Source organism: Mus caroli, chromosome 5, assembly GCF_900094665.2.
Source record: "Mus caroli chromosome 5, CAROLI_EIJ_v1.1, whole genome shotgun sequence".
In the NCBI taxonomy this organism is placed as follows: Eukaryota; Metazoa; Chordata; class Mammalia; order Rodentia; family Muridae; genus Mus; species Mus caroli.
The window spans coordinates 19,338,753-19,363,892 of NC_034574.1; the positions used below are offsets into that span (position 1 = coordinate 19,338,753).

A 25,140-nucleotide genomic window follows, 5' to 3' on the forward strand; every position below is an offset into this window, starting at 1 on the left:
TCACCACGCACTGGCATCTGGGACTTGTAGTCCCCGGGAAGCCATATTTCCCAAGAATGCCTGTGGCAGAGGACACGCGGACTACAAAGTCCAACAGGCTGCGCTCGGGCTCTCTGCAGCGATCAACTCCAGGGACTCGTTTCCATCGCGGAGGCAAACCTTAAACTTCAACTCCCAGGAAGCATCGCGTGTCCGCTTTTCGGGCGTCTCCGCCAAGGCGCGGAGGCTCCCAGTGTGCCCCGCTCTTGTTATTATTCCTTTTCTGTGCTCACAGCCTTCCAGAAAAGGGCCTCTCCGGGACTACGCGTTCCAGAATACAGTGAGGGTGGGGGTGGGGTGCTCTCTGCTTGAAGTTTGCGTTTGACGGCCTAGATCCCGAGCGCTGTTGGCCCGGCTCTGACCTGGTTGAGTGTTTTGAGTCACCAGCGACCTCCTGACAGCTTCAGCACTAGTTTTCACCTCTCCTAGGCCACCTGGTGACCCCAGGACTGATTGGGGAATGATTCTGAGCGATGTCTTACTGCTGATGACCTCACAGGGACCAGCTGACCACAGGGCTGGGCAGCGAGACAGGTGTGCCCCGTTAGAGTCTGGATTTGAGTGGAAGGACACACGCCAGAGTCCCCTCTTTCTGCTGGGCCCATTTTATCGTCTCGAAACCCACCGGACTCCAGCGGCTCCACTTTGACATGCCGAGGCCAGCTGACTGGAGCCTGGGTGTCCCCCAGATCCCAGTCTTCAGAGCAGGCCCACTGGAGTCAGCCAGGGTGTGGCCCACGAAGACTGGCAGGTCAGTTACTTCCCTCAACAGGCAAGACCACAGACAGATGCTACACTTGCAGCAAGCAGCCTTTACCTCATCCTATAAAGGAGTTGATTATAGATTTTCTTGCACTACTCTCTAATTGTCTCATGATTGCATTCTTGAGGGCTGTGAACCGGGCGAAAATGGCCCCAAACAGCATTCCTCAGCGCGGAACCAGAGTAGGCGCTAACCGTTTGTCAATTAAGTCACTTAAATCTGAGTGCTTTTGCATAAACAATATTGTGATTTGCCCACGTGGCAGACTGAAGACGCATAAAGTGTATTCTTTATCTGAAATAATTGATAACTTAGTTGAGAAAACATGATGACACGCAAGGGTCTTTCAAATAGAGGTGTCGGCTGTGAATAGGTTTCCATTTAGCCCGGAGGTAGTTCTAGCGAAAGGGAGGAATCTTCAACAAGTTGTCTTGTTTTCCATCAGTTCAGGGTCTCGGCCACGCAACTCCACCCACTCATTACTCCATATTCGCCTGCCACCCATTCTCTCAGGCAGACACCGGGGCTTTCTTGGTGTTTCAGTGGTGTTATTTGGGCGGGGGCTCTGCAGAACCTTAACGTCAAAAAAATCTGTAGTTCGACTCCCTGCACCTCAATTTCCTGGCCTACTCCACGTCCTCGATCCCCAACGTAAAGCTGGCTTCTTTCCTCACAGAGGTGGCTCACTAAAGCTAAGAGAAGGCGAGCCCGGAGCTTCGCCGCGGGTGGGGGGAACAGCCGGAAGGCCGCGCCGGCCGCGTCGGCGGTGTCGGGCTGTGCCTGGGAGCGCGCCCCCGCCGCGGAGGCTCAGCGTCTGCTTTCCGCCTCTCAGCTAGCCGCGCCGGGGGCGCGCACGGCGCGCTACGGGGGGCGCGCACGCTGGAGGCTGGCCTGCCCGCGGCGCGGGGGAAAGTTGAGTTGGGAGAAGTTGGGAGCGGCGGGGGCGCGCCCCGGGGTGGGCACCGGGAAATCGTCGGGAGCGCGCGAGGGTTCCGGAGGATCAGGGGAGACCCGGAGACCCCCGGGACACGAAATCTAGAGCTAGCGGGTAAGCAGTTAGGTGGCGGAGAGGGAGGGTGAGGGCCGCGGAGGGGGGGGGGGACTGGAGACTCGGGCGCCGAGGGAGTGGAACTGGAGGAAAGGGCGGGGACTGGGGCGCAGGGAGCGAGGTTTTAGGGAGAAGGATGGGGAGGCGAGTGGGAGTACGGGTCGGAAGCGAGATTCCGTGGTCCGCCTCTTAAGAGTTACCTAAAGCCAAGGTGCCGCGCCCCCTGTCACCAGGAGCGGGTAGTCTCAGGGAGCTACTGCCTTCAGCTCGCTCTCCCACTCCCGGGCGGGTTCCAGACGACCCTGTGCCCCAGAAACTCGCCACTTTGGGGGTTGCCTGGGACCGCAACTCCCCGGATCTCGGGATTGAGAGATGGAGCCATGAGAAGGGTTGGCGGGTCAGGTCAGGACAAGAGGTCAGACAGAAGGGGGAGCAGCTGGGTGAGGGTGGGAAGGACAAGCCTGAAGTTTGAGTCCTAGGGGGCTGCCTTCTCTTCTGTAGGGAACTCCTTGCTTGGGTGTGGAGGGAGCGCTGCTTCAAATCTGGGTCCGTTTTATCAAACTCCCTCCGCCCCCCCCCCACCAGCCCCACAGCCAAGAGCTGTGGAATGTACGAATTCACTTGGGGAATGGTTAATGCCCAAGTGGGGGTCCGGACTGCTAATCCCTTGGGCTGGGGGAGAGACACTAATCCTTCGGGCCCGTCGGGGCTGGTCCGGGGAATGTGCCCCCACTAGGATTATCGGTACCGATGCCCTGGACAGAGGCTGCTTTGTATTCTACAACAGCAGGGAGGGGGGGCATGGGTAGAGGGAGGAGGGCTTGGTGGTAAAACACACTGAGGGCAAAGCCTGGAGGTGGGAGTGAGCACCTGCAGGTGGTGAACACAGATTCCCTATACCCCCCCCTAGACCAGGTCCCCTCCCTCACACCTCTCCCCCACACTGACAGGCCCTGGCTGAAGGCCTGCTTAGGGGGGAGGTGGAAAGAGCAGTCAGCTGAGTTGGAGTTCTTGCCAGGAATGTGTGGCCCAGACTCCCCACCCTGGGCTGATCCCCCCAGACCTCTGTTATTTGACCCCATCTCATTGCCAAGGTAGCTATAAACCAGGCAACCTCACTTCCTCAGCAGCACCTGAGCAGCTTAGCATTGCTACCTCTAGAGAGCATTGGGTGTGCCCTCAGTGTGCATGGGCACCCCAGTTTGCACTGGTTGGGTTCCCTCTACCCCCATCACAGCTCACAACCTACAGTCATCGTCAGGAGGGCTGTCCTGCCATCCTGCCACTCAGATTTTCCTGGCCCAGGGCTAGGGAGGGAAGGAATAGAGAGACTGCCCCCTCAGGGTTTCTGTGCCCACCCCCTTGACGATGTCACGTGCCCCTCCCCCATTATAAGCTCGCTGTCCAGCTTCTCCGTTCTTCCTACTGAGTGCGTGGAGCTGGGTTCCTGTTCTGCACTGGGGAGGCTGTTTCTGTCTTATGTCTAGGGTGGCAGCCCTGCTGGCCTGCCTGCCTTTGGGGAGCACCCCTTCTGTACTTGCAGGCCCTCTGCTCTCCCTTTTGGGTTCTCTCCAAAGTTCTTTCTAGTCCTCCTTTCTGTTTGGGAAGCCAGCGCCCTGGCCTCCACACCCCTCTTGCTCTGTGGGGTGTCTCACTCCCTACCACACCCCTTTCTGCTCTCAGGCTCACCTCCAGGGGCCCTGGTTCCTCTTCCTGCCTGGCCCTTCACTCCCAATCTTTCTGTCCCTTATCATTCCCTCCCTCATCTCCTACTTTCTTTCCAGGGCTGGGCCTTGACTCCTTCCTGCCTCCTGGTGTGCCTCTTCCCTTTCTCTTCGTCTGTTCTCTCAGCTGTCTTTGTGCCAGCCACTTTTTGGCAGTCCCAACTCTGGTCTTCTCTTCCTATACATACTTTGCTCTTTGTTCTTGCTACCTCTAAGGGGCCACTGTGAGGCCCTTCATAGCACAGTCTAGAAGGATCTTGTACAGTCGGAGACTCGGGAGTGGCAGACAGCTGAGGCTCCTTTCCTTCCTGGAGTGGGGCCCGGGCTAGCCTACTCTTCAGCGATGGTGACTAGCCCTTTCCCCCACTCAGGTTATGCCTCCACCTTGTTGCCCTGAAAGCCGAAGCGACAGCGAGAAGGGCTAAGATTTGGCCATGAGCAGCGCCCCCAGGCGCCCCGCCTCGGGCGCAGATTCTTTGCACACGGTAAGCATTGCCCGCAGGTGAGCTGGCCCAGAGAGAGGTGCTCTGGCACGGTTCAGGTCGGGGTGGGGGTGAGGGTGTAGAAACTATAAAAAAGGAGGCTATGCTGGATTGAGAAGTACAGCCATCCACACCGAGACTTTGCAAAGTGTGTGAGGATGCTGAAATGGAAAAGGGGAGGGATGGGTGGCCTCCATTTGTTTGAGGAGTCAAGGATAGTTTGGCTGTAGTTGGAGGAGTTTGAGAACCCTGGCTTTTAAACCCTGTTAACTTTGATTGGGTCTTAACTGCATAGGCCCCCAAGGAGGTCTACACACACACACACACACACACACACACACACACACCAAGGCTCTAGTTAGAGCTTGCCTGCAGTGACTGGCCCCGCCCCTGGCCCACGTGCTATCCAGGCCCGCCCTCCCCCCTCCCCAATGTGGCCACTACCCCACATGGCCCTCTTCTGATTTTCCTAAGAAGTCTAATGATTAACTCCGGTGGCACAATCAGCCGCATTATATTGGTCACTGTGGCCCATCGGGGCACGTGACTGGGAAGGGACACCGGCTGGTGCCCTCCCCCTTCTTCTAGGTTCACCCCTGCCGCCATGGACTTCCTCCTACGACCTCAGGTTCGAGGAGATGACCCGTTCCCCCTCCCCACCAGCTCCTCGGGAGCTGTGCCTTGCTGGCTCCCCAGCTGCTGCCTCCCCGCCCGCCGGCCCGCCGGCTTCCTGCTGCCCAGCTGCTGCTATTGGAAGTGGGGCAAGTGCTTGGGATAGTCTCCTGGAGCTGCAGAGAGATGGGCTAGGCAGGACCTCCCTTCTCCAGTTCCTTGTCCGTGCCTGCCCTAGGTGGCTTTTTTTTTTCTGTGTTCCCCACTTCTACCCCTGCATGTCTCCCCAAGACCAATTTTCCTCCCTGGCTTTTCCTTGCGGTAGCAGCTGGCACTGCCACGGAAGGGGCGGCATACCCTGGACTTTGGAGGTCCTGATGCCCTTCAGGTCCTGGAGCTCTTGAGCAAATATTTGGTGGTGGCGCCTGGAGCTGAAACCTGCTGGGGGTGGGGTGGGCAGGGGGCTGGACCTGCTGGGCCAAGCTGCTGGTCAGATAGCCAGGCTGAGCTTTCCTGCAGTTCTGGCCTGCACTGGCCTCGCTGGTGCTGTCAGCTGCTGCACTCCCGCAGGATGACTCAGGTGGGGGGAGTCGGGGTGGGGTGAGGGGCGGGGCTGGCCGGCTGGCTGTGAGGGGAGGGTAGTGCTGCCTGCCCTGCCGGGGTGGGCATGTGTGCTGCTAGGGAAGGGGATGGGGGCTTTCTGGGCAAGCAAGAGCGTACATTCCTGTCCAGGCAGGGATAGATTTGACTCAGATCACTCTGGGCAGTTATCATAGATGCCTTCCGAAGTTACTTTTAAGGCTCAGCAGTTATCCTCCAGCCAAAGGAATTTCTTCTGCCACAGTAATAGGGAAGTTCACAATCTGCTTGGTTGCAGAAGGGCTAGATGAGGAATTCTGTGGTGTCTTCTAGTGTGGGCCTGACTAGACACACAAGGGGGTTAAATGCTTGGGAGCTTGGAGCCTGGCATGGGAGATCCTAGTTGCTGAGGATGTGGGATTAGGTCCCTGCATTTGAAAGGATAGGTTGTACATGGAGACTCAGTTTGTGTTTTGGAGATTATAGGTTGCTGGCATTACTGGATCTCAGGTTCTGAGTAGGTCAGGGCTTTTGGGTACAATTCCCAGCGAACCCCATGTGTTCTTTCCACGCTTTCTTCTCAGCCAGAGCCAGAGAGCCTGAGCCCCGGAACACCTGGGTTCCCCGAGCAAGAGGAAGATGAACTTCGTACCTTAGGTGTGGAGCGGTTCGAGGAGATCCTCCAGGAGGCTGGATCCCGGGGAGGAGAAGAGCCAGGACGCAGCTATGGAGAGGAAGACTTTGAATGTGAGGAGGCAGACAGGGAAGGGAGGCTGAGGGGTCAGGTGAGGCTGTCCAACAGTGAATTCGCCGGGTAGTAGTGGCAGAGAGGAGGCTGGGCCTGCGAGCAGCCAAGCCCCTCCTTCTTGCAGACCACCGCCAGTCCTCCCACCATATCCATCATCCGCTATCCACCCACCTGCCTCCTGATGCCCGCCGTCGCAAGACTCCCCAGGGCCCAGGACGGAAACCTCGGAGGCGCCCTGGTGCCTCTCCCACTGGAGAGACCCCCACTATTGAGGAAGGGGAGGAAGATGAGGAAGAAGCTAGTGAAGCTGAAGGGTTCAGAGCTCCCCCACAACAACCATCTCCTGCTACTACACCCTCTGCAGTTCAGGTCAGTGTTACCTAGGCCCCTGGGAGGGGAGCTGTCTGCAGGGTCCTGGCCTGGCCTTACCTTTCCATATGGGTTCCTGTTGCAGTTCTTTCTCCAAGAGGATGAAGGTACAGAAAGGAAGACAGAGAGAACCAGCCCATCTCCCCCTACACAGACGCCCCACCAGGAGGCAGCTCCCCGGGCCAGCAAAGGGGCACAGACAGGGTAAGTACACTGTACTCTGAGTGTCCCAAGTAGACGTCCCCTCACTAGAGCAGGGAGGAGGTGTGACGGATGGCAGGGCCTGAGCTAACCAGGCTAGGTCCCAGGCCTACCTATTACCAGGGAGGCCTCACAGCAAGGCCATGGGCTGAGTAGATGCTGAGGAGGGGACAGCGTGACAGAATGGGGCTCACTGGCCTTGGTAAGAATTCCATAGTGGCTTAGCAATCTAAGCTGCCCCTTCCCCAGCACAGGCTTAGGCACTGGACTAAGGACAAAGTATGTGCTGGAGCCCCTTCTTGTTTCTTGGAGCTGTCAGTGCACCCATTTGGAAAGCAAGTGTCACCACATGAGGTGGCAGCAGACAGAACACCACTCCATCCAGTGACCCAGCTCCCACAGAGATAGCACCAGGAGTAGATAGGAGTGTGGTGTGCACTAGCCAAAAAAGACTTCCAGCAGGAAATGACTTTGAATGAAACTTCAAGGTTACGACTATCACGGACCTGTTGTTTTCTGGGTACCAGGCAGTGTGATGTGCTATGGAAATAAAGGGCATGGTGCCCCTCTAGAGAGCAAGTTCATAGGCTCACTGCATGCCAGGCTGGCAAGGGGACAGGTGGGAGCCACAGAGAAAGCCTGGCACTGAGGAAGGAAAGAAGCAGGCAAGACTGGCACAGCAAGGCCATGGGCTGAGTGGATGCTGGCCTTGGCAGAGAGTTCACTGTAGTGTCTCTGAGGGGCAAAGCATTGGTGTCTGCTGCAGTTTCAAAGCTCATTTCCAGGTTAAAGGGACAAGGAATGAATGAATGAATGTTGCTAAATACTAGGTTAAATCTCACCTTCTAAAACAGTGCTGGCCTTTGCCCACATTGTGAGGAAGGGCTCTGTCCAGGTGAACCCTGTGGAACTCCTGGGGCTGTGGCGCTATGAAAGGCTAGAGCAGGGCTTCAGATACTGGCTGTGGGCTGTCAGAGCCTGTCTTCCCATATGCCTGCCTTCCAGGAGTGGAAGCCAGGCAGGCTGAGGGAGGAAGCTGTCTTTGGGGCTCATGGCTGTTCTATCTGCAGAACTCTGGTGGAGGAGATGGTGGCAGTGGCCAGTGGCACAGCTGGAGGTGACGACGGAGGTGCTGCGGGGCGTCCCTTGACCAAAGCCCAGCCTGGACATCGAAGTTACAACCTTCAGGAGCGAAGACGAATTGGCAGTATGACAGGGGTGGAGCAGGCGCTGTTGCCTAGGGTCCCTACTGATGAAAGTGAGGCTCAGACACTGGCCACAGCCGACCTTGACCTCATGAAAAGTGAGTGCTGCCGGGGCCTACAACGACCTCATCCTTGGTGGGACACAGGATGAGAAAAGTAAGTTCTCTACTCTCCCCAGGTCACCGATTTGAGGATGTTCCTGGGGTACGGCGACATTTGGTGAGGAAGAATGCCAAAGGGTCTACACAGGCTGCCCGGGAAGGTCGAGAGCCTGGCCCCACACCTCGGGCACGGCCACGGGCCCCGCATAAGCCCCATGAGGTACACCTGTCTACGTCATGTCTTCATCTCCTCCCCTTCCACTGAGCAGACATGGGGCCCCAGAGCTGCCTCAACTAGGGATGGCCTCCCCCTGACTGCATCCTTAGGGCAGTATGATCTCGTGTGTGGTGCTATGCTTCACAGTTGAGCCTTCAGTGAGGTGTGTGCCCTGGACACCTGCTGGTCAGCCAGTCGGCTACAGTAAGTGGTCTACAGGAGGAAATACAGAAGAACCTTCAGGCTCCCTCCATGTAACACCTCATTTTCAAAGCCCAACCTCCCTGCTCAGTTGACTCTTCCAGCAACTGGTGAAGGTGGTAGGCCAGGTGGTGTCAGCCATAAACCAACTCTGTTCCAAGCTTGGCCAAGGTTACTTTGTTATTTAGGGACACTGCCCATCTTAGAGTGTAGGGCTCTGAACTTTGGCATAGTGTGTGTTGTTTTTAATGTTTTTATTGAAGTATAATAGCACTATAGTAAATTGCAACTATGCTGAGTGTCCAGTCCAAGGTCATGTTGTACCCATGCCACCCAGATGGCTACTGCCCAGCTAGAGCCTGTTCCAACCCTCAGCAAGTCCTTTTCTGCCACCACCCTGGTACTGTCCTAGAGAGGTGGCTGTCCCCTGGCATTCTTATTTGCAGTTTTTCAAGAAGGGAGGCTGAGAGAGATAGGGGTCTCACTTTGTAGTCTAGACTGTCTTGGAATTTATGATGGAACCACAGACTGGCCACAAACTCAAGGCATTTCTGCCTCAGCACTCTTGTGTCCCGAGGACTGGGACTACAGAAATACTCCACCACTCAGCTGCTGCTGGTCTTGTCAGCCCTGTGTAGGTCTCCAGAAGCCCATGGCTTCCTTGCATGGAGACTCCACTTGGCTCTATGGGTCCTGTTCACAGATTTGACTCCGTCCTCTGTCTGCCATGGACATTTTACAGATGAGGGAACTTCACATCTGATGCTTCAGCCATGCATGCCTGTGCACCCTCACCATGGCCCATGGTCACCTGACCCGCTGCTTCTGCAGAGGTCAATTCCCAGCATCCTCTGTTTCCTGCAGCACTTTCTCATCTCGTCCCAAGGTGTTTGTGGAGCTGAACGAGCTGCTGTTGGACAAAAACCAGGAGCCTCAGTGGCGGGAGACGGCGCGCTGGATAAAATTCGAGGAGGATGTAGAAGAGGAGACCGAGCGCTGGGGGAAGCCTCATGTGGCCTCGCTGTCCTTCCGGAGCCTCCTGGAGCTCCGCAGGACTCTGGCCCATGGTACAGTTCAGCTTACCTACTACGGGAACTCTTTGCTTCTAGCTCCATGACTGAAGCTTCTCTTTTTAGGTGCTAAAATGACTTGAGAGCAAAGATTTTTATGGAAAATGACTGAAATTTCTGGCATGCCTTGTTAGCATGTTTTACTTTAGAGCTATGTCTCAAATACCCCAGACTAACTTTGAACTAACTCTCTGTGTAGCTGATAGTCACCTTGACCTCCTTATCCTTCTGCCATTACCTCCTGAGTCCTGGAATCACTGGCATGTACCGCCACACCCAGCCTCTGCTAACGTCTTAGAGGATTTGGGAATATTACCTAACCTGTAAGGCTGTCTAAACTTCACTAAAGAACCACAGGTGCGGGGCTCCCAGTGCACTTGCTTCCTCCTTCCTGTTGGGCAGTCACTCCCAGTTGTTCTTTGAAAGGTTGTTTCTAAGCAGCTGAGGACTGAGATCTCCGTTGTTGGAATTGTTTCCAAACAGAAAGCGAATAGCCCGCAAGTGAGGTTTCTGGGCTTTGGGTGAAACGCCAGAGGGAGAGCTTTATCTCTTAGGCTGTTTTGTCTGCTCAGAAGCACTTGTCTATTTATTCCTTAGTTCTTTGTTCTGGAAAGTTGACCTTGCCAGATAAGTGTCTGGTAGCTTTTGAAAGGAGTTTCATTTCTATATGTCTTTGAAAGCCCACTGGGCTTGCAGAAGTGAAGCAAGAAGTCTGGGAACTTTTGGTTGATCCCAGGTTGCCATGTGGACAAGGCCACAGGCCAGCTGGAATGTGAGGGAGATCCAGGACCCTGGGAACATCATGGGGAGGAAGCACCCTGGGTTAATAACAGGAATAGCTTTCTAACCTCAAAGAGGACATAGCTAGAGTGGGTGCCCTGGGTCACCTAAGCTAGGTGCTCCTTGGGTAGGGCATCAGATAACTAAATTGTGGTAGTTTCAGTGAGCCTCATGTGGTATTCCTAGGAGGGGAAAGGATGGGGACAAAGAGGTCAGAAAGATAAGTTGGCAGAGGCTTTTAGGAGCAGAGCTGGCACTCAAGTTCAGGCCCTGGCCTACACTACCTGGCTGCCCAGCCTGTCCCCACTCTCCCTCCTATCTGCTCCTCACTGTTGCTACTGGTTCTGGGGTGACACGTTCTCTCTACCACCTTCTGGCAGGAGCTGTGCTCTTAGACCTCGATCAGCAGACCCTGCCTGGGGTGGCCCATCAGGTGGTGGAGCAGATGGTCATCTCTGACCAGATCAAGGCAGAGGACAGAGCCAATGTGCTACGGGCCCTCCTGCTAAAGCACAGGTATGGCCTTCAGGCCAGGAGAGCCCAGTCACGTCCCGCCTGCCTGGCCCTGGCCCCAATGTGGTCTTTCCTGATGCTCAGTGTCCTCTGTCTACTAGCCACCCAAGTGACGAGAAAGAGTTCTCCTTCCCCCGAAACATCTCAGCGGGCTCTCTAGGCTCTCTACTGGGGCATCACCATGCCCAGGGGACCGAGAGTGATCCTCATGTCACTGAGCCTCTCATTGGTGGTGTTCCTGAGACCCGACTGGAGGTGGATAGAGAGGTGAAGGGGAATGGGTCCTGCCTAGGGGCTGGCAGGAGGGTCTGAGCAAACCCAATGTGAAATACAGCTAGGCATGTGGGAGGTGCTGCTTGGACTGAGTTCTGTCCTGTTCCTCCCATCCCGTCCCCCAGCGTGAGCTACCACCCCCAGCGCCACCTGCAGGTATTACCCGCTCCAAGTCCAAGCATGAGCTGAAGCTGCTGGAGAAGATCCCTGAGAACGCGGAGGCTACAGTGGTCCTCGTGGGTATGTGAAGAGAAGCTGGTGGGTATTAGCAGCTGGAGGGGTCCTGCCACCTGCTCTTGCCCATAGCAGTTCCACATCTCTAGGCTGTGTGGAGTTCCTCTCCCGCCCTACCATGGCCTTCGTGCGGCTGCGGGAGGCTGTGGAGCTGGATGCCGTGCTAGAGGTGCCTGTGCCTGTGCGCTTCCTGTTCTTGCTGCTGGGTCCCAGCAGCGCTAACATGGACTACCATGAGATCGGCCGTTCCATCTCCACCCTCATGTCTGACAAGGTCAGTTGTTTTTCCTTCCACCCTTTCCTGTAACTGCCCCAGTTCCCAACCTCTGCCTCCTTCTTGTATCCCTATTCCTTGATCCCATCTGCTTGGGCAGCAATTTCACGAGGCAGCCTACCTGGCGGATGAACGAGACGACTTGCTGACTGCTATCAATGCCTTCCTGGACTGCAGTGTTGTGCTGCCGCCTTCTGAAGTGCAGGGCGAGGAGCTGCTGCGTTCTGTTGCCCACTTCCAACGCCAGATGCTAAAGAAACGAGAGGAGCAGGGCCGCCTGCTGCCCCCTGGGGCTGGGCTAGAGCCCAAGTCTGCCCAAGATAAGGGTACGCCCGCCCAAGTAGGCCTGGGCCAGGTGACACTAGCTTAAGGAGGGAGCTCTTGAGCAGTGGACGGGCCTGTAGGCACCTGACCAGAAGCCGACTACATTGTCTCTGTCTGTAGTCAGTATGATCTGCATTCATGGAGGAGGGCCTGATGGGGTGGGTGGGAGGGTGCCACAGGCGCCCTGATGGAGGCCTGGATTGCAGCACTCCTGCAGATGGTAGAGGTGGCAGGTGCAGCTGAAGATGATCCCCTTCGGAGGACAGGCCGGCCCTTTGGGGGGCTGATCCGTGACGTGCGGCGGCGCTACCCCCACTACCTAAGTGACTTCCGCGATGCACTTGACCCCCAGTGCCTGGCTGCTGTTATTTTCATCTACTTTGCCGCCCTGTCTCCTGCCATCACCTTTGGGGGGCTACTGGGTAAGGAGAGGTTTTAGTGGGAGTGGCAGGTGTGCACGGGCCTGGCCACCAGATACTGAGCTTGCTCCTTTTCCCCTCCAGGGGAGAAGACAAAGGACCTGATAGGAGTGTCAGAGCTGATCATGTCCACAGCGCTGCAGGGAGTGATCTTCTGCCTGCTGGGGGCTCAGCCCCTGCTGGTGATCGGCTTTTCTGGGCCTCTGCTGGTCTTCGAGGAGGCCTTCTTCTCGGTAAGAGCTCCTTCTGTCCTACTTGACCGTCCTTCCCAGACATGGTTCCTGGCACCCCTAAGGGCTTCCCACCTTTCCTGCTCAGTTCTGCAGTAGCAACGAGTTGGAGTACTTGGTGGGCCGAGTGTGGATTGGCTTCTGGCTGGTGTTCCTGGCCCTGCTCATGGTGGCTCTGGAGGGGAGCTTCCTGGTCCGATTTGTCTCCAGATTCACCCAGGAGATCTTTGCCTTCCTCATATCACTCATCTTCATCTATGAGACCTTCTATAAGCTGATCAAGGTAGGCATGCATGGGATACAAAGGAACTTGGGGCATCCTGTCTTGTCCTTAATTCAGTTCTATTTATTATCTGTGTGTGTGGAGTTCAGAGGACAACTCAAGGGAGCTGGCTCACTCTTTCACCTTTTGATGGACCTCAGATTAGCATCTTTACCCACTGAGCCATTTTGCTGGCTTCTGTCTTGCCCTTGCTTTCCTCATTTTATGTCTGTATATGTCTTGTATCTTGGTTCTTCCTTCTGGACTACAGGCCAGGCAAATTCTGACATCCCCTGGAGTCTGTTCATGAGCACAGAGTAACATGGAGTCAAGAGAGGGTTGGAGGAGGTGGGTGGAACAGGAAGCCCATTGGGAGTGCAGCAGGCAGAGATGAGACAGTGCTACAGCTGGCCTCCGCCCCACCTAACCCCCCCCCACCATTCCCACCTCCCCACCCCCCACACCCACCTTTTCTGTGGCCGCCTCATCACTGAACATCACAGCAACTTTTCAAAAACTTACAGGTTTTAAAAAAAGATTTATTGATTTATTTCACGTATGTGAGTATACTATTTACTGTCTTCAGACACACCAGAAAAGGGCATAAGATCCCAGATGGTTGTGAGCCACCATGTGGTTGCTGGGAATTGAACTCAGGACCTCTGAAGAGCAGTCAGTGCTTTTAACCACTGAGTCATCTCTCTAGCCCCGAATTCACATTTTTAATAACAAGGATAACATACACTTAGAATCCAAGACTGTAAAACCGAGGGCCCAGAGGTGGTATACTCAGCAGCCTTTGGAGCCCAGCCTTGGCTCTGGCTCTCCCACTCCTGCCCTTCTCTGTCTGAGGCAGATTTGTGCTTGCTTATACCACACTCTCTAGTCTCAACTAGGTCCTTTGCTTTGATTTCATTTTCAGTCTCAAATTCTTTATTATATACATCATGCTTGCTCAACATGAGGCTGAACAGTTGGTTTCCAGCATCTCTGAATATTTTCTAGATACCTACATGTGACTATGAAAATATTTGGCATTTTAAAAAATCTGAAATTCTGAACAGGCACGTGTGTGAAGAGAAACATTGTCACACATAGATACCGACATTTAAGGAGCTGCTCCAAGACATGGTCCCTGCAGCCTTTGGCCAGTGAAGAGGAAGATAGTTACTTCTCAGAATGCCAAAATAGGGGCTACAGTTTTACCTCAGGGGTAAAGTGCTGGCCTAGCAAGGCCCTGCATTTGGTTCTTAACTCCAGAAAAAGTTAAAAACTTTTTGCCATAATAGTAAAATAAGCTTAAAGAAATGTAGTTTGGAGCTGGGCAGTGGTGGTGCATGCCTTTAATCCTAGCACTTAGGAGGCAGAGACAGGCATATTTCTGAGTTTAATGCAACCCTGGTCTACAGAGTGAGTTCCAGGACAGCCACGGCTCCACAGAAAAACCCTGTCTCAAAAAACAAAACAAAACAAAAAAACCAAAGAAATGTAATTTGGGTTTTTTGGGACTCATAAAATTAACAGAGAAACATGTGCTGAGTACATTAAGAGATACTGGGGCTGGGTGCAGTGGTGCATCTTTAATCCCAGCACTCCATCAGAGGACGCAGAGGCTGGTAGGTCACTGTGAGTTTGAAATCAGCCTAGTCTACATAGTGAATTCCAGGCCAGCCAGGGCTGTCTCGAAAAGGGAAAATGAAATATTGGTAGAGGGCCAGCAAGATGACCCACTGGGTGAAATTACTTGCTACCAAGCCTGATGACTTGAATTTGATCCTTGGGACCCACCTAATAGTAGGAGCACTGGTTCCCAAAAGTCATTGCAACCCCTACAATGGGTTCCATGGGTGGCACATGCATGCCCACACACATACATACATGCATGCATACATACCTATGTGCATACATGCATGCATACATTCACACACTAAATAAATAGAAAGCAAAAGAAAAAAAGTAATGTTGGTGCAAAAACCAATGAACTAAGTTAACTGAAAGTAGTTTCCATACATTTCACACCCTGTGCATGTGAATTTGTGATGGTAACCTTATTTTTTTTTTTTGAGGTAATGATTTAGTGTTAACTTAAAATAGACTTGATCAAGTTTTTAAAATTATGGAACACTGTAGAGTTGCGTATCATCCCTTGTACAGGGCCATTCTGATCTTCTCTGTGTCCAGTTTCAGTACATGTGCTGTTGAAGCAAGCACTCAGTCATTGTCTTAACCTGCTAAGACAAGTTTCTAGAAGGCAGGCTGTAGCCCACCAACATCCAACCTGGCCCCAGCTTAGGTCCTATGTGACCTTTCCAGATCTTCCAGGAGCACCCACTCCATGGCTGCTCAGGCTCCAACGACTCAGAGGCAGGCAGCAGCAGCAGCAGCAGCAGCAGCAGCAATATGACTTGGGCAACAACCATACTGGTGCCAGACAACAGCAGCACTTCTGGGCAGTCTGGGCAGGAGAAGCCCCGGGGCCAGCCCAATACAGCCTTGCTATCGCTGGTGCTAATGGCTGGCACTTTCTTCATTGCCTTCTTCCTGCGCAAATTCAAGAACAGCCGGTTCTTCCCTGGCCGGGTATGTGGGTTTGCAGACTGGAGGAGCTGAAGATAGGAAAGGCTGGCTTGGAAGTATTGGGGAATTGCATGGGATGAAGGCCTCTGAGCATGGTGCTTGCCCTCTTAGATCCGGCGGGTAATTGGGGACTTTGGGGTGCCCATCGCGATCCTCATCATGGTGCTTGTGGATTACAGTATTGAGGACACCTACACCCAGGTAAGGCATGGGCTGTTTCCATCCCGTCTGTTCTGGTGTTCCACTGAGTACCTTCCATGTAACAGCACATTATCCCTGCCTTGCAGAAGCTGAGTGTGCCCAGCGGATTCTCAGTGACAGCCCCAGACAAGCGGGGCTGGGTCATCAACCCCCTCGGAGAAAAGACCCCCTTCCCTGTGTGGATGATGGTGGCCAGCCTGCTGCCTGCTGTTCTGGTGTTCATCCTCATCTTCATGGAGACACAGATCACCACGTGAGCCATCCTAGCTAAGGGAGCAGGGTCCTCTCAGATGCAGGAATGTAGGACCTACTGCCATTGGGCCCTGAATGCCAGGCCAACTAGCTTCTTTTCTAGGTAACAGAAACGTCACTGATGTTAGCTGGGGTTGGACAGGGCACAGGCAACAGGCATTGTAGGCTCCTAGCAGGGCTTGCTAGGAGAAATCCTGAAGGTTCAGACTGAGGACAAAAGTTCTGTTACGGAGGTCCAGTCCCAGGGGGATGGACAGAATCCACCAGAGCCAGCTGGGCCATGCTGGAATGCTAGGATCTCCCATGCTGCAAGTAGCCTAGGTTTCACAATGCCTCCCTCCTCCCAGGCTGATCATCTCCAAGAAAGAGAGGATGCTGCAGAAAGGCTCTGGCTTCCATCTCGACCTGTTGCTCATTGTAGCCATGGGTGGCATCTGTGCCCTCTTTGGCCTGCCTTGGTTGGCTGCTGCCACTGTCCGCTCTGTCACTCATGCCAATGCACTTACTGTCATGAGCAAGGCTGTGGCACCTGGGGACAAACCCAAGATTCAGGAAGTCAAGGAACAGCGTGTGACAGGGCTGCTGGTGGCCCTGCTTGTGGGTATGCCGCCCATTCTCTGAACCTCACCTTCCATGGGGGGGGGGGGCCCAGGTTTACTATGGAGGGGACCAACTGTTTTTTTCCCTTTTCCCAGGCCTCTCCATGGTCATTGGGGACCTCCTGCGGCAGATCCCCCTGGCTGTGCTCTTTGGCATTTTCTTGTACATGGGAGTTACCTCCCTCAATGGGATCCAGTTCTACGAGCGGCTGCACCTGCTGCTCATGCCGCCCAAACACCATCCAGATGTCACCTATGTCAAAAAGGTTAGTTCCTGCACTGAGGGCAGCCTTGGCCAGCCTGTACAGAGATCTGGAAATCCTCGTAGTGTAGTACCTCATCTCCTAGGGGGAGGGGAAGGACACTCCCCTCCTTTTGGCTGGCTGGGATGTATGTCTAGGCTCACCTCATCTCTGCTTCCAGGTTCGGACCATGCGGATGCACCTGTTCACTGCCTTGCAGTTGCTCTGCCTGGCCCTGCTTTGGGCGGTCATGTCCACAGCCGCTTCCCTGGCCTTCCCCTTCATCCTCATCCTCACAGTGCCTTTGCGCATGGTGGTACTTACCCGAATCTTCACTGAGCGAGAAATGAAATGTGTAAGCAACCCTCACCCTCTTCTCTTTTCCTTCCAGTCCTCTCTCCTATGATTCCATAAAGGTCAACCCTTCCCTCCTTTCTGTCTCCTCACAGCTGGATGCTAATGAGGCAGAGCCAGTGTTTGACGAGTGTGAAGGTGTGGATGAGTATAACGAGATGCCCATGCCTGTGTAACTGCTGTCCAGAGCCACAGCAGAGGGACTGAGGGGCAGGGGGGCCATGCCTGTGTAACTGCTGTCCAGAGGCACAGCAGAGGGACTGAGGGGTGAGGGCTGGGGGTCCTCTCCTCCTGCCCCTCCTTATTTTTATTTAAGTGAATAATTTAAAGCCCCCTTCTCCCTACCCTGCAGTAAAGCGCTTCAACCCCAACCTAGGCTTGGTCTTGTTTCTTTGGTGGTGGGGGTCATGAATGGAAAGATGCGGTGGCCCAGCCCAGTTATCCCAGAAACAAGATTCAGCATCAGGAAGGAAAGGGATTTTAATGAAAAAAAAAAAAATAACAGGAAGCCAAAGTGCAAATTGTCTGCCCTCCTCCCCATAGGGGATCGATCCTGAGCCCTGTGTGTACCTCCTCACCCACCCTCAGGTCCCCAGCGAAGACCTAAGGCCTGAAGCTTTTGCCTCAGGTAGCTCTTAAGCTGGGGCAGGCCTCTTTGAGACTCCAGTTCTTCAAATGGCAGCTGTGGAGAGAAGACAGGATGCAGTGGGTTGGCTATAGGAACACACATGCACCCATTGAGTGGGACAATTTCTCACCGGTAGGAGTTGGTAGCCCATTAGGCCCAGGTGCCGCTCCCTCAAGGCCCGCGAGCCCAGCAGCACTCTGCCGTCACGGCAGAAGTGCCAGCGTTCTCTCAGCATCAGCACCACCCTGGAGAACAGGGGACTTGGCTCAGGCTGCTGTTAGACCAGCAACCAAGGCTCCCAACCCTGTTTCATTTTCCCTACCTTTGGGCAGGGTCTTGGGTTGTGGAGTTAAAGTTTGCCTGGTCCTGTTGGCAGGACCGTGGTGGGTAGGGCAGGAAGGGGTCTTGTGTCCTCATAGGCAGCACAGCACCAGAACTACCCACACAGAGTAGAAAGTCTGCAGGACAGGTAAGCCTTAGCCTTAGCCTTAAGCTGTGGACCACCCCCGTTCCCATCCACACCTCACCTGTGCAGTAGCCCGGAGGTACAGTCAGATTCTGACGGTAGTTTTCTTCCCCTAACAGCTGGCGTAGCCCCTCAGCGACCATGTCCTTGTGACTACAAGGAAAGCACAGTGGTAGAGGATAAGTATCTTCTGTTAGGAACCATTGGCTCTGGCTCTCCTGCTCTGCTCCTGGGCTGCCCCTCCCCTAGCCCACCTGTATTTGCAGCGTGCACGGTCAGTGATGAGGGGCTGTGGGAAGATGGGCACTCGCTGCCTCTGGGGAAGGCGGGGGCCTTGGTATCCTGGGAGTTCAAGCTCCACAGCCGTATCGAGTAGAGAGAGGTAGCGTCGCACAATCAGAGAAGGAGGGGTGCCTGTGGGGAAGCAGGGACTGGGGGACACTGGGCGGCTGACACCTGGGCATGCCCCTGCCCTACAGCTCTTGGCCCCACCAGCCATTTCGTGTGCATACCATTGATATGGTTGATAAAACTGGGAGAAAAGACAAACTGCAGGGCTCTGAAGGGCAGGCACTGCAGCTGGCACAGTGACATCAAAATGTTGACTGTGGCCAAGGGTGCCACCCCTGCTTCCCGAGCCAGGATCCTCTCAAGACAGGGCATAAATTGCTGCTCCAGGGGCATGTAGTTCAACCTCCCAAAGGGCAGGACCAACTTCTGTACCACCTGCAGAAAAAGGCAGCATTATCCAGCAGGAAACTCCGCTCTGTGTCTTTCTTTCTTTCTCCCATTTGAGACAGGGTCTATGTCTCTAAAGCTAACCTGGAACTTGCTATGCAGACCAGGCTGGCCTCGAACCCAGAGTCTCCTGCTACTGCCGCTGTGCCAGGATTAAAGGCACATGCCAGTATGCCAAGCTCTCTGGCATGTTTGATAGGTACAACCTCAGGGAGGTCTGGTTGAGTCAGTAATTACTTTCAAGGCAGAACGCCCTCCGTATCAGCACATGCCCCAAGTTCTGCAGCTTAAGCAGTGTCTTGAGCTACATGTAGGAACATAACTGTGGGGTATGGCTCACAGGACTAGAGCAGAACTAAGCAGCTAGGCAGGAGCTTTGGAAAACTTCAAGGCCTTAGACATACTACTCTACTGATTATGGGAGTTGGACAACCAGTGAGCAAGAGACAGATGTCCTGGGGTAAGGAACACAGCCTAGCTGGAATGCTTGCTCCAGGAGAAGCCAAACAAGCTGGATAGGGGCTGAGCCTGACCAAGTTGTTGAGGACAACTCAGAGAAACATGGAAGGGTGGGAGGCCAGCCCACCTTGCTGTTGAGCTGGGCTTCCTGAACCACCAGGAAATGAGCAATGGCTTCCAGAAGTTGGGGTTCCCGCAAGCGGTGCCGGGCCAGGTGTTGGGCCAGAAGCACCATTACGTGAGGAGTCAGTTCTTCTGGCCTTGCCTCTGTGAAGAACAGCCTGTCATACAGTGTCTCCAAGGAAGACTCCTATGGGCTAGATTGCACCTAGCCCAGGTGGCTCATCCCAGTGGCTTCATCTCATCCCTTGCCTCCCTTCTGCTTTTAACCCTTGGCACCTGCCAGGCTTCTGATCAGATGCTGACGAGGGTACTGCAGGAAGCGGGGGCAGCTCAGGGCCACTTCCAACCTTTGACCACCATAGATGGCAGGCTGATGTGGGGAGGGTGGCTTTGGAGGGAGACGGGACCTGCGCTCCTGCTCGAGGGCACACAGGAGTGGTCCATCTGATGGAAAGCCTGAGAGGGAGAGGGACGAAGACCACCCTGGTAAGAGAGCTGGGGTGTGCCATCTTGCCAAGTGGAGTGAATGAGTCCCCAAATTCCTTGTCATCGTTTCTTGAATGGGAAAATACTTATTTCAGTGGAGTGATATGGTATCATGTGAGCATGATGTATCAACAGTGTGTGAGGAAAGCCTTATACAAAAGTCACCTTGTGCCGAGTATGACTGTGGCTTCCTAGAGCACTGTATTAGGAAGAACCTAGTACCCGGCATTTAGAAAGATGCTGCTTGACTTGGACACCCACCATGGATACAGAGAGCAATCAGCAAATGTGCTTGGGGGGGGGGGGATGGGAATGTGAGTGTTATCAATGGCTTGGGTCCTCTACTGCTCTCTCTTCCTCTATTCTTCCCGAAACACCCACACCTTCCAATACCCTCCTCACCAAGTAACACTGCAAGGTGGAGACACACATGGATGGTGTGAACGTCAAAGGAGGGGCAGTTTCGGATGATGAGCTGACTCAAGTCCTGCAGTGTGGCCTGCTCCACAGGAGAGGGCCTAGGCTGAGACACCAAGAGCTGGCCCAGACGCCGGAGTGCCACAGGGTAGTGATGAGCTCGCACCTTGGTGGGGTTCTGGCTCAGCCATCGCAGTAGCTCCCCAGGGTTCCGTGCCTGTTCCAGAAGCCGTTGAAGGCCTTGCACAGGGCCTCCTCCAAAAGGCCGGTCCCCGGACTTGCTGGGTCCCAAACAACAAGGCTGTACTGGTGGGATGAGCAGCAAACCAGACAGCCGAGCAGGGGAAGTCTGGGCAGAGAGCAGGATTCGAAGCATGGAGCTGGGTGGTGGAGACCCTGAGGGGGTGGCCCAGAAAACCAGGTGAGGTTTCCTCCAAGGGGAAAAATAAGCTATCTAGTCCTTACCTGACTCCCCATCCAAAGGGCCTGAAGTTTAAAAAAAAAAAAAATCCCGTGTGACTGCCCTGGTATTCTTCCCCACTCTGCCCCTCTTCTCCCATTCCTTGACATAGAAACCCTAATTCTTTAAGTGTGCTCAGTGCAATTCTATTCACATTTCACATGCATATCGCCTTCGATGCTCCGTGCAAGCTGATGAGGAGTCGCAGGGCTGTTACCTCATTTCTCAGGTGGAGAAACAGGCCCAGAGCGGCGGAGAGGTTAAGCCTGAGGTCATTCACAGGGCTAGTGGTCGCACCCAGCCTGGGAACCCCGGTGGTCCGGGCGATGAGCCCTGAAGACCACCTCCCCGTCCCGCAGAAGGCGGCGGCGGCGGGGTCGGTGGAACGCAGGCTCAGCAGCGGGCCGGTGCTGGGTCCCATGCTGGGCGCTCCCACTTACCAGCTGCGTGACCTTGGACTAATGTCTTCGCCTCTCTGCCTAAGCCTTCTCACTAGTGAAACGAGAACACAGCGCAAGCTCGCGGGGCGCGCGCCGAGCCCGAGTGAGCCATCTGCCAAGGCGCTGAGCCGATGCTGTCCGCGGGAGGGGCCCCCACACCCTGTCCGGCCCCAGGAGGCGAGCAGCCCGTGGTCACCACCACTAACACCAGCTCCCGCCGCCCTCCCGAGGTCCGCCCCTCAGGCGCCACCCTACATGACTCCCCGGGCCCCGCGTAGGTCACTCTCTCAGCTGGTCTTGGGGCCCGGGAGCCGGGCTCCCCCCGCGGCCTCCTCATCAGCGGGCCACCGAGTCCGCCATCTTCCCAGCAGCCCCCGGATCGCCCCCAGACGCCAATCGCAACCCAGCGCCAGGGCGGCGGAGACGTGGCTCCCAGCAGGCGCTGCGAGCAGAGGAGCCGCGAGCCCCGCCCTCCGCTTCCGGGAAATGCGCACGTCGCGGGGGCGGGGCCACAGAGCTTGCGCTGAAAGGTGCAGGGAGCGGCGGTCCGCTGTCCAGCCCTGGGGTAGCTTGGGCACTCAGGACCTAGGGCAGGTTCCATTCTCGTAGAACAAGGGCTCCCCACCCTCAAGTAACACACAGACACACTGGGTATGAAAACGTCACAGTTTCTTTAATCTGCACAAATTCCAGAAAACAACTCTGCCCCTCTCGATTCCCCTTCACCAGTCTCCCAGTCCACCAGTTTCCAATTCAGCCTAGGCAGCTCTTTGAAATTAGAAGTATCTAGATCCTCTGTCAGCACACTAAGATGGGCCCATTGGGGTGCCCTGGCTTTGTGCCGGTCCAAGGCAGCGACAGCAAGTGCCTGATCCAGAAGAGCCCACTGCCGGCGAAGGCTGAGGTCCAGCAGCCCCAGGAGATGGCCTAGAGCTATGAAGATCACACGGAGCGGCCTCCGCTAACACCCGAAGTCCTCTGCGGCGCAAAGCTGGGCTCCAGGGTAGTGGGAAAAGACAGGCAGCGGGTGAAGTGGGCCTGGGCAGACAGCAGCTCCCTTTGCGCCTTGGGGAATGAGGTCCAGAGGGGCTGGCTACACTGCCAAAAGCCCGTGGAGGCACTATGGCCGATACATGGCAAAGGCCAGGAGACTGAGGAGCAGGGTGAAGCCGGCCAGACCCAGGGTAGCGGTCAGGGGAAAGAAGGGCCGGTACTGGATCTGGCAGTACCAGAGCAGGAGCAGCAGCAGAAGCAGCAGGGGCAACAGAAGGCTGCCGATTTCCAGCCCGGAGGGGCCGGGCTCTGACCCCGGTGGGCAGGGAGGATGTGGGGGACCGACTCTCGTGGACACGTGGCAGTGGAGAACGCAGTTGGGGGGCAGGTGGAGACTGCCTAGTGTCTGAGTGTCGTCTCCTAACAGTTGACCTTGGTAGATGAGCCGAACCTGCTGTTCCTGGCCTGGAAACTGGGTCCTGAGGAGAGAGGGACCTGGGTAAGAGAGCAGGCCTCAGGCAGTCCTGGCCCATTGTTCAGAGGACCAATCCCAATTTTCACCACCCCTACACCTGACCACCCAGATCCTGGCCTCTGGGGGACAGGTTAACAGGAATGGTGTATAATGTGAGGAGACAGTTCTTTCAAACAGAAAATAAGGGAGAGCTTCATAGGGTGACCCTTCTATAGACACCCACCCCATTTTTAGCATTTTGCTCTTACCCTCTTCCCAGCTTACCTTTTTAAGGAGCCAATGGTGTCCTGAGGCCAGGCCCTGGCAACCTGCTCAGAGTCATTGAGAAATTTCAACCGTAGAAGTAGGGGTTCCTGCGGAGAGTCTGGAGGTGTTGATGCTGTGACCCCTGTGTCAGGCTCTGGCTGTGCAGATGGACCTCTGTGTCTCAGGCTGGGACTCTCAGCCCCTGGGGCCTCCTCTCTGATGCTGTCAGTAGCTGACATGGCTTCACTGGGCTGTGCTGGTGTTGTGGTCCCCGACGGCTGTGGTTGGGGGTCTGTACTCTCAGTGGTATGTGTTGAGACCCAGGCGAGGGCCAGCACCAGAAGGCAAGCAAGCACCGCAAAAAGGACAGTCACCTCATCGCCTACGCCTTCAATCAAGGCCATGGCACCCGTGCTGCTGCCAGAGGTGCTAAGGAGCTAGAGAGGTGCAAATAACTGGTGAGGGACTACTTCCTGGTCAGAAGTCATTCCAACTTCAACTGTCCTACTAGTTATTGTATGTGCTTGCGCACCCAGGATGCAGCATCCTGTAGTCCCAAACTTGCCTTTTGGGTAACGTCCCTTTCCATCACCAGATTCCAAGTCCTAACTTTGCTATCTGAGTTCTAGATCTTCATTCAGCTCCCGATTCACCCAAACCTTACATTCAAGAAAGGGCCTTGCTTTTCTAAGCAACCCTCTCCTTAAATTTAACCTTCATCAAACTTTACCCACAAGCTTACCTATTCTTTGGTTCACTTCATCCCAAAGTTCACTCCTTCACCTATTTATAGCAAAGCTCATCTGATGCCCTCTCGCTTAAGTTTCTCTGACAAAAGTGTCTCTATAGCCCCCTGCCCTCCCCCTTACCATTTACCCAAACCCCACCCACAACACAGACCACTTCCCAAAGCTTCCTAGACAACCCCAAATGTCAAACTCCACCCTTGGCCAATCTGGAGTCTTGGGAGTTGTCTACTCAGCTCGGCACCTTCTCGGGTCCACCCAAAGCCCACCCCGCAGCAGTCCGACTCAGCGCCTCCTGGGCTCCAAACCCAGAAGTCTCCAGACCCTTGATCCCTCAGGGAGAACCTAGACTTAGCCTTCCCCACGACTACTCCATCACTCCTCCCATCTGCCCGCCCCCCAGAGCTACTGGAGGGCACCAGCTATCTCGGGGCGGGGCAAGCAGGGCCCAGCTGTGGCCTGGGGCGACCCGGTGGGCGCGGCCACGCACAGCGACTCACCGCCCAGCTCCACCAGCTCCATCTCGGCTCCTCGGGCACTTCCGGGCCGAAGGCACCGAGGTCGCAGACACCTGAGGTCCCTCTCCTTCCCTGCTGCCGCGGCCCGGGAGCATTGTGGGGATTGTAGTTCGCCCTGTTTAGTTCCCGCCCTCCTCCCTGTGAACCCACGTGCCGGGCTGGACCAGATGTTGCCGATACCCTTGGATCGTCGATGGGCCCACGGGGAGGACCCTGGGGGTTCTGCTTGTCCACAGAGATTTGGTCAGCAGCAAGAAACTCTATCTCCGCTGCCAGCTGCTGGAGCATCTGTCACTCCTGACACCAACGTCAGCCTGCAGCATGTCAGAGCACCCGCGTTGGTGATGCAGTGATGAAGGCTCTGGGAAGCGCAGGTGGCCACTACCCAGCCAAGCCTGTGTCATTGTGGACGCCAAAAAGCAGCTTGGTTTTCTAAATTGACTCTGTAGCTGAGAAGGTGTAGGTTGTCTGCCCAACTTGCTAGGGAGAGTGCCTGACGCCCGCTATCTCCTGGCCTCTGCTGCACTGTGTCCCTATGAGATTGTAAAGATGGCATAGACTTTGGAACTGAGTGTACATCCTGAGGTCTCATGTAGACACTCATCAGCTATATAATCTCTGGTGGGTTATTTAATCTCTGAACAAGTATAATTCTTCTAGGTCAGTTGGAAAGAAGAAACTCGTTTTATTAAATAAGTATGACAGCTCTGTAAAATTTATGTCACTGTATTTTGCTCGCCTAGTATTAATGCATTGGCTTCACCAAAACGTAAACTGAGAAACTGGCTAAGTATGGTGACATAGCCCTGTAATCCCAGCACTGGGAGGTTGAGGAGGTTGAGACGACCTTTGGTCACCTAGAAAGACCCTGTTTTATTCTCCCACCCCTAAAAAAAGTGTTTCCACATAAAGGATATAGCGATGGATCTGTGACAGCTAATCTCTGTAGATTTTTCCTTATTCCTTTGACTCCGATATCTGCAGAAATCTTGAATCCCAGATTTTACAGACCAGTTTTTTTTTTTTTTTTTTTTTTTTTTTTTTTTTTTTTT

General features: G+C 54.8%; 3 protein-coding genes and 1 pseudogene across 11 annotated transcripts; 1 reads left to right on the forward strand and 3 right to left on the reverse strand.

Moving 5' to 3' along the window:
- Positions 1-249: 249 nt before the first annotated feature.
- Positions 250-17,264, forward strand: Slc4a2 (solute carrier family 4 member 2). Of its 5 annotated transcripts, none has more exons than XM_021161748.2 (23): positions 250-790; positions 3,946-4,059; positions 5,832-5,994; positions 6,120-6,364; positions 6,450-6,568; positions 7,636-7,868; positions 7,949-8,091; positions 9,176-9,356; positions 10,520-10,655; positions 10,754-10,919; positions 11,051-11,165; positions 11,249-11,433; positions 11,534-11,759; positions 11,964-12,179; positions 12,261-12,409; positions 12,495-12,689; positions 14,982-15,248; positions 15,357-15,446; positions 15,533-15,699; positions 16,046-16,299; positions 16,394-16,563; positions 16,721-16,894; positions 16,989-17,264. In XM_021161748.2, the coding sequence occupies exons 2-23, from the start codon at positions 4,009-4,011 to the stop codon at positions 17,067-17,069; spliced, it is 3,726 nt and encodes a 1,241-aa protein (XP_021017407.1). In that variant the 5' UTR covers positions 250-790; positions 3,946-4,008; the 3' UTR covers positions 17,070-17,264. The 5 variants fall into 5 exon arrangements, with proteins under 5 accessions (XP_021017407.1, XP_021017406.1, XP_021017408.1 ...); XM_021161747.1 differs by lacking the exon at positions 250-790 and adding an exon at positions 1,647-1,850; XM_021161749.2 differs by lacking the exon at positions 250-790 and adding an exon at positions 1,717-1,850 and having other exon boundaries at positions 10,754-10,907.
- LOC115031163 lies at positions 14,779-14,879 on the reverse strand (annotated as a pseudogene).
- Positions 17,265-17,355: 91 nt separating the features above from the next.
- Positions 17,356-21,551, reverse strand: Fastk (Fas activated serine/threonine kinase). 3 transcript variants are annotated; one of them, XM_021161753.2, is made up of 10 exons: positions 21,366-21,551; positions 20,196-20,606; positions 19,584-19,763; positions 19,312-19,451; positions 18,500-18,713; positions 18,242-18,401; positions 18,049-18,140; positions 17,844-17,979; positions 17,652-17,766; positions 17,356-17,575 (listed from the first exon to the last, which is right to left on the reverse strand). In XM_021161753.2, the coding sequence occupies exons 1-10, from the start codon at positions 21,445-21,447 to the stop codon at positions 17,468-17,470; spliced, it is 1,638 nt and encodes a 545-aa protein (XP_021017412.1). In that variant the 5' UTR covers positions 21,448-21,551; the 3' UTR covers positions 17,356-17,467. The 3 variants fall into 3 exon arrangements, with proteins under 3 accessions (XP_021017412.1, XP_029333808.1, XP_021017413.1); XM_029477948.1 differs by lacking the exon at positions 21,366-21,551 and adding an exon at positions 21,111-21,356; XM_021161754.2 differs by lacking the exon at positions 21,366-21,551 and adding an exon at positions 20,825-21,098.
- A 211-nt stretch (positions 21,552-21,762) lies between these two features.
- Positions 21,763-24,164, reverse strand: Tmub1 (transmembrane and ubiquitin like domain containing 1). 3 transcript variants are annotated; one of them, XM_021163050.2, is made up of 3 exons: positions 24,071-24,164; positions 22,843-23,261; positions 21,763-22,582 (listed from the first exon to the last, which is right to left on the reverse strand). In XM_021163050.2, the coding sequence occupies exons 2-3, from the start codon at positions 23,226-23,228 to the stop codon at positions 22,231-22,233; spliced, it is 738 nt and encodes a 245-aa protein (XP_021018709.1). In that variant the 5' UTR covers positions 23,229-23,261; positions 24,071-24,164; the 3' UTR covers positions 21,763-22,230. The 3 variants fall into 3 exon arrangements, with proteins under 3 accessions (XP_021018709.1, XP_021018712.1, XP_021018711.1); XM_021163053.2 differs by having other exon boundaries at positions 24,061-24,128; XM_021163052.2 differs by lacking the exon at positions 24,071-24,164 and adding an exon at positions 23,567-24,000.
- Between the last annotated feature and the right edge of the window lie 976 nt (positions 24,165-25,140).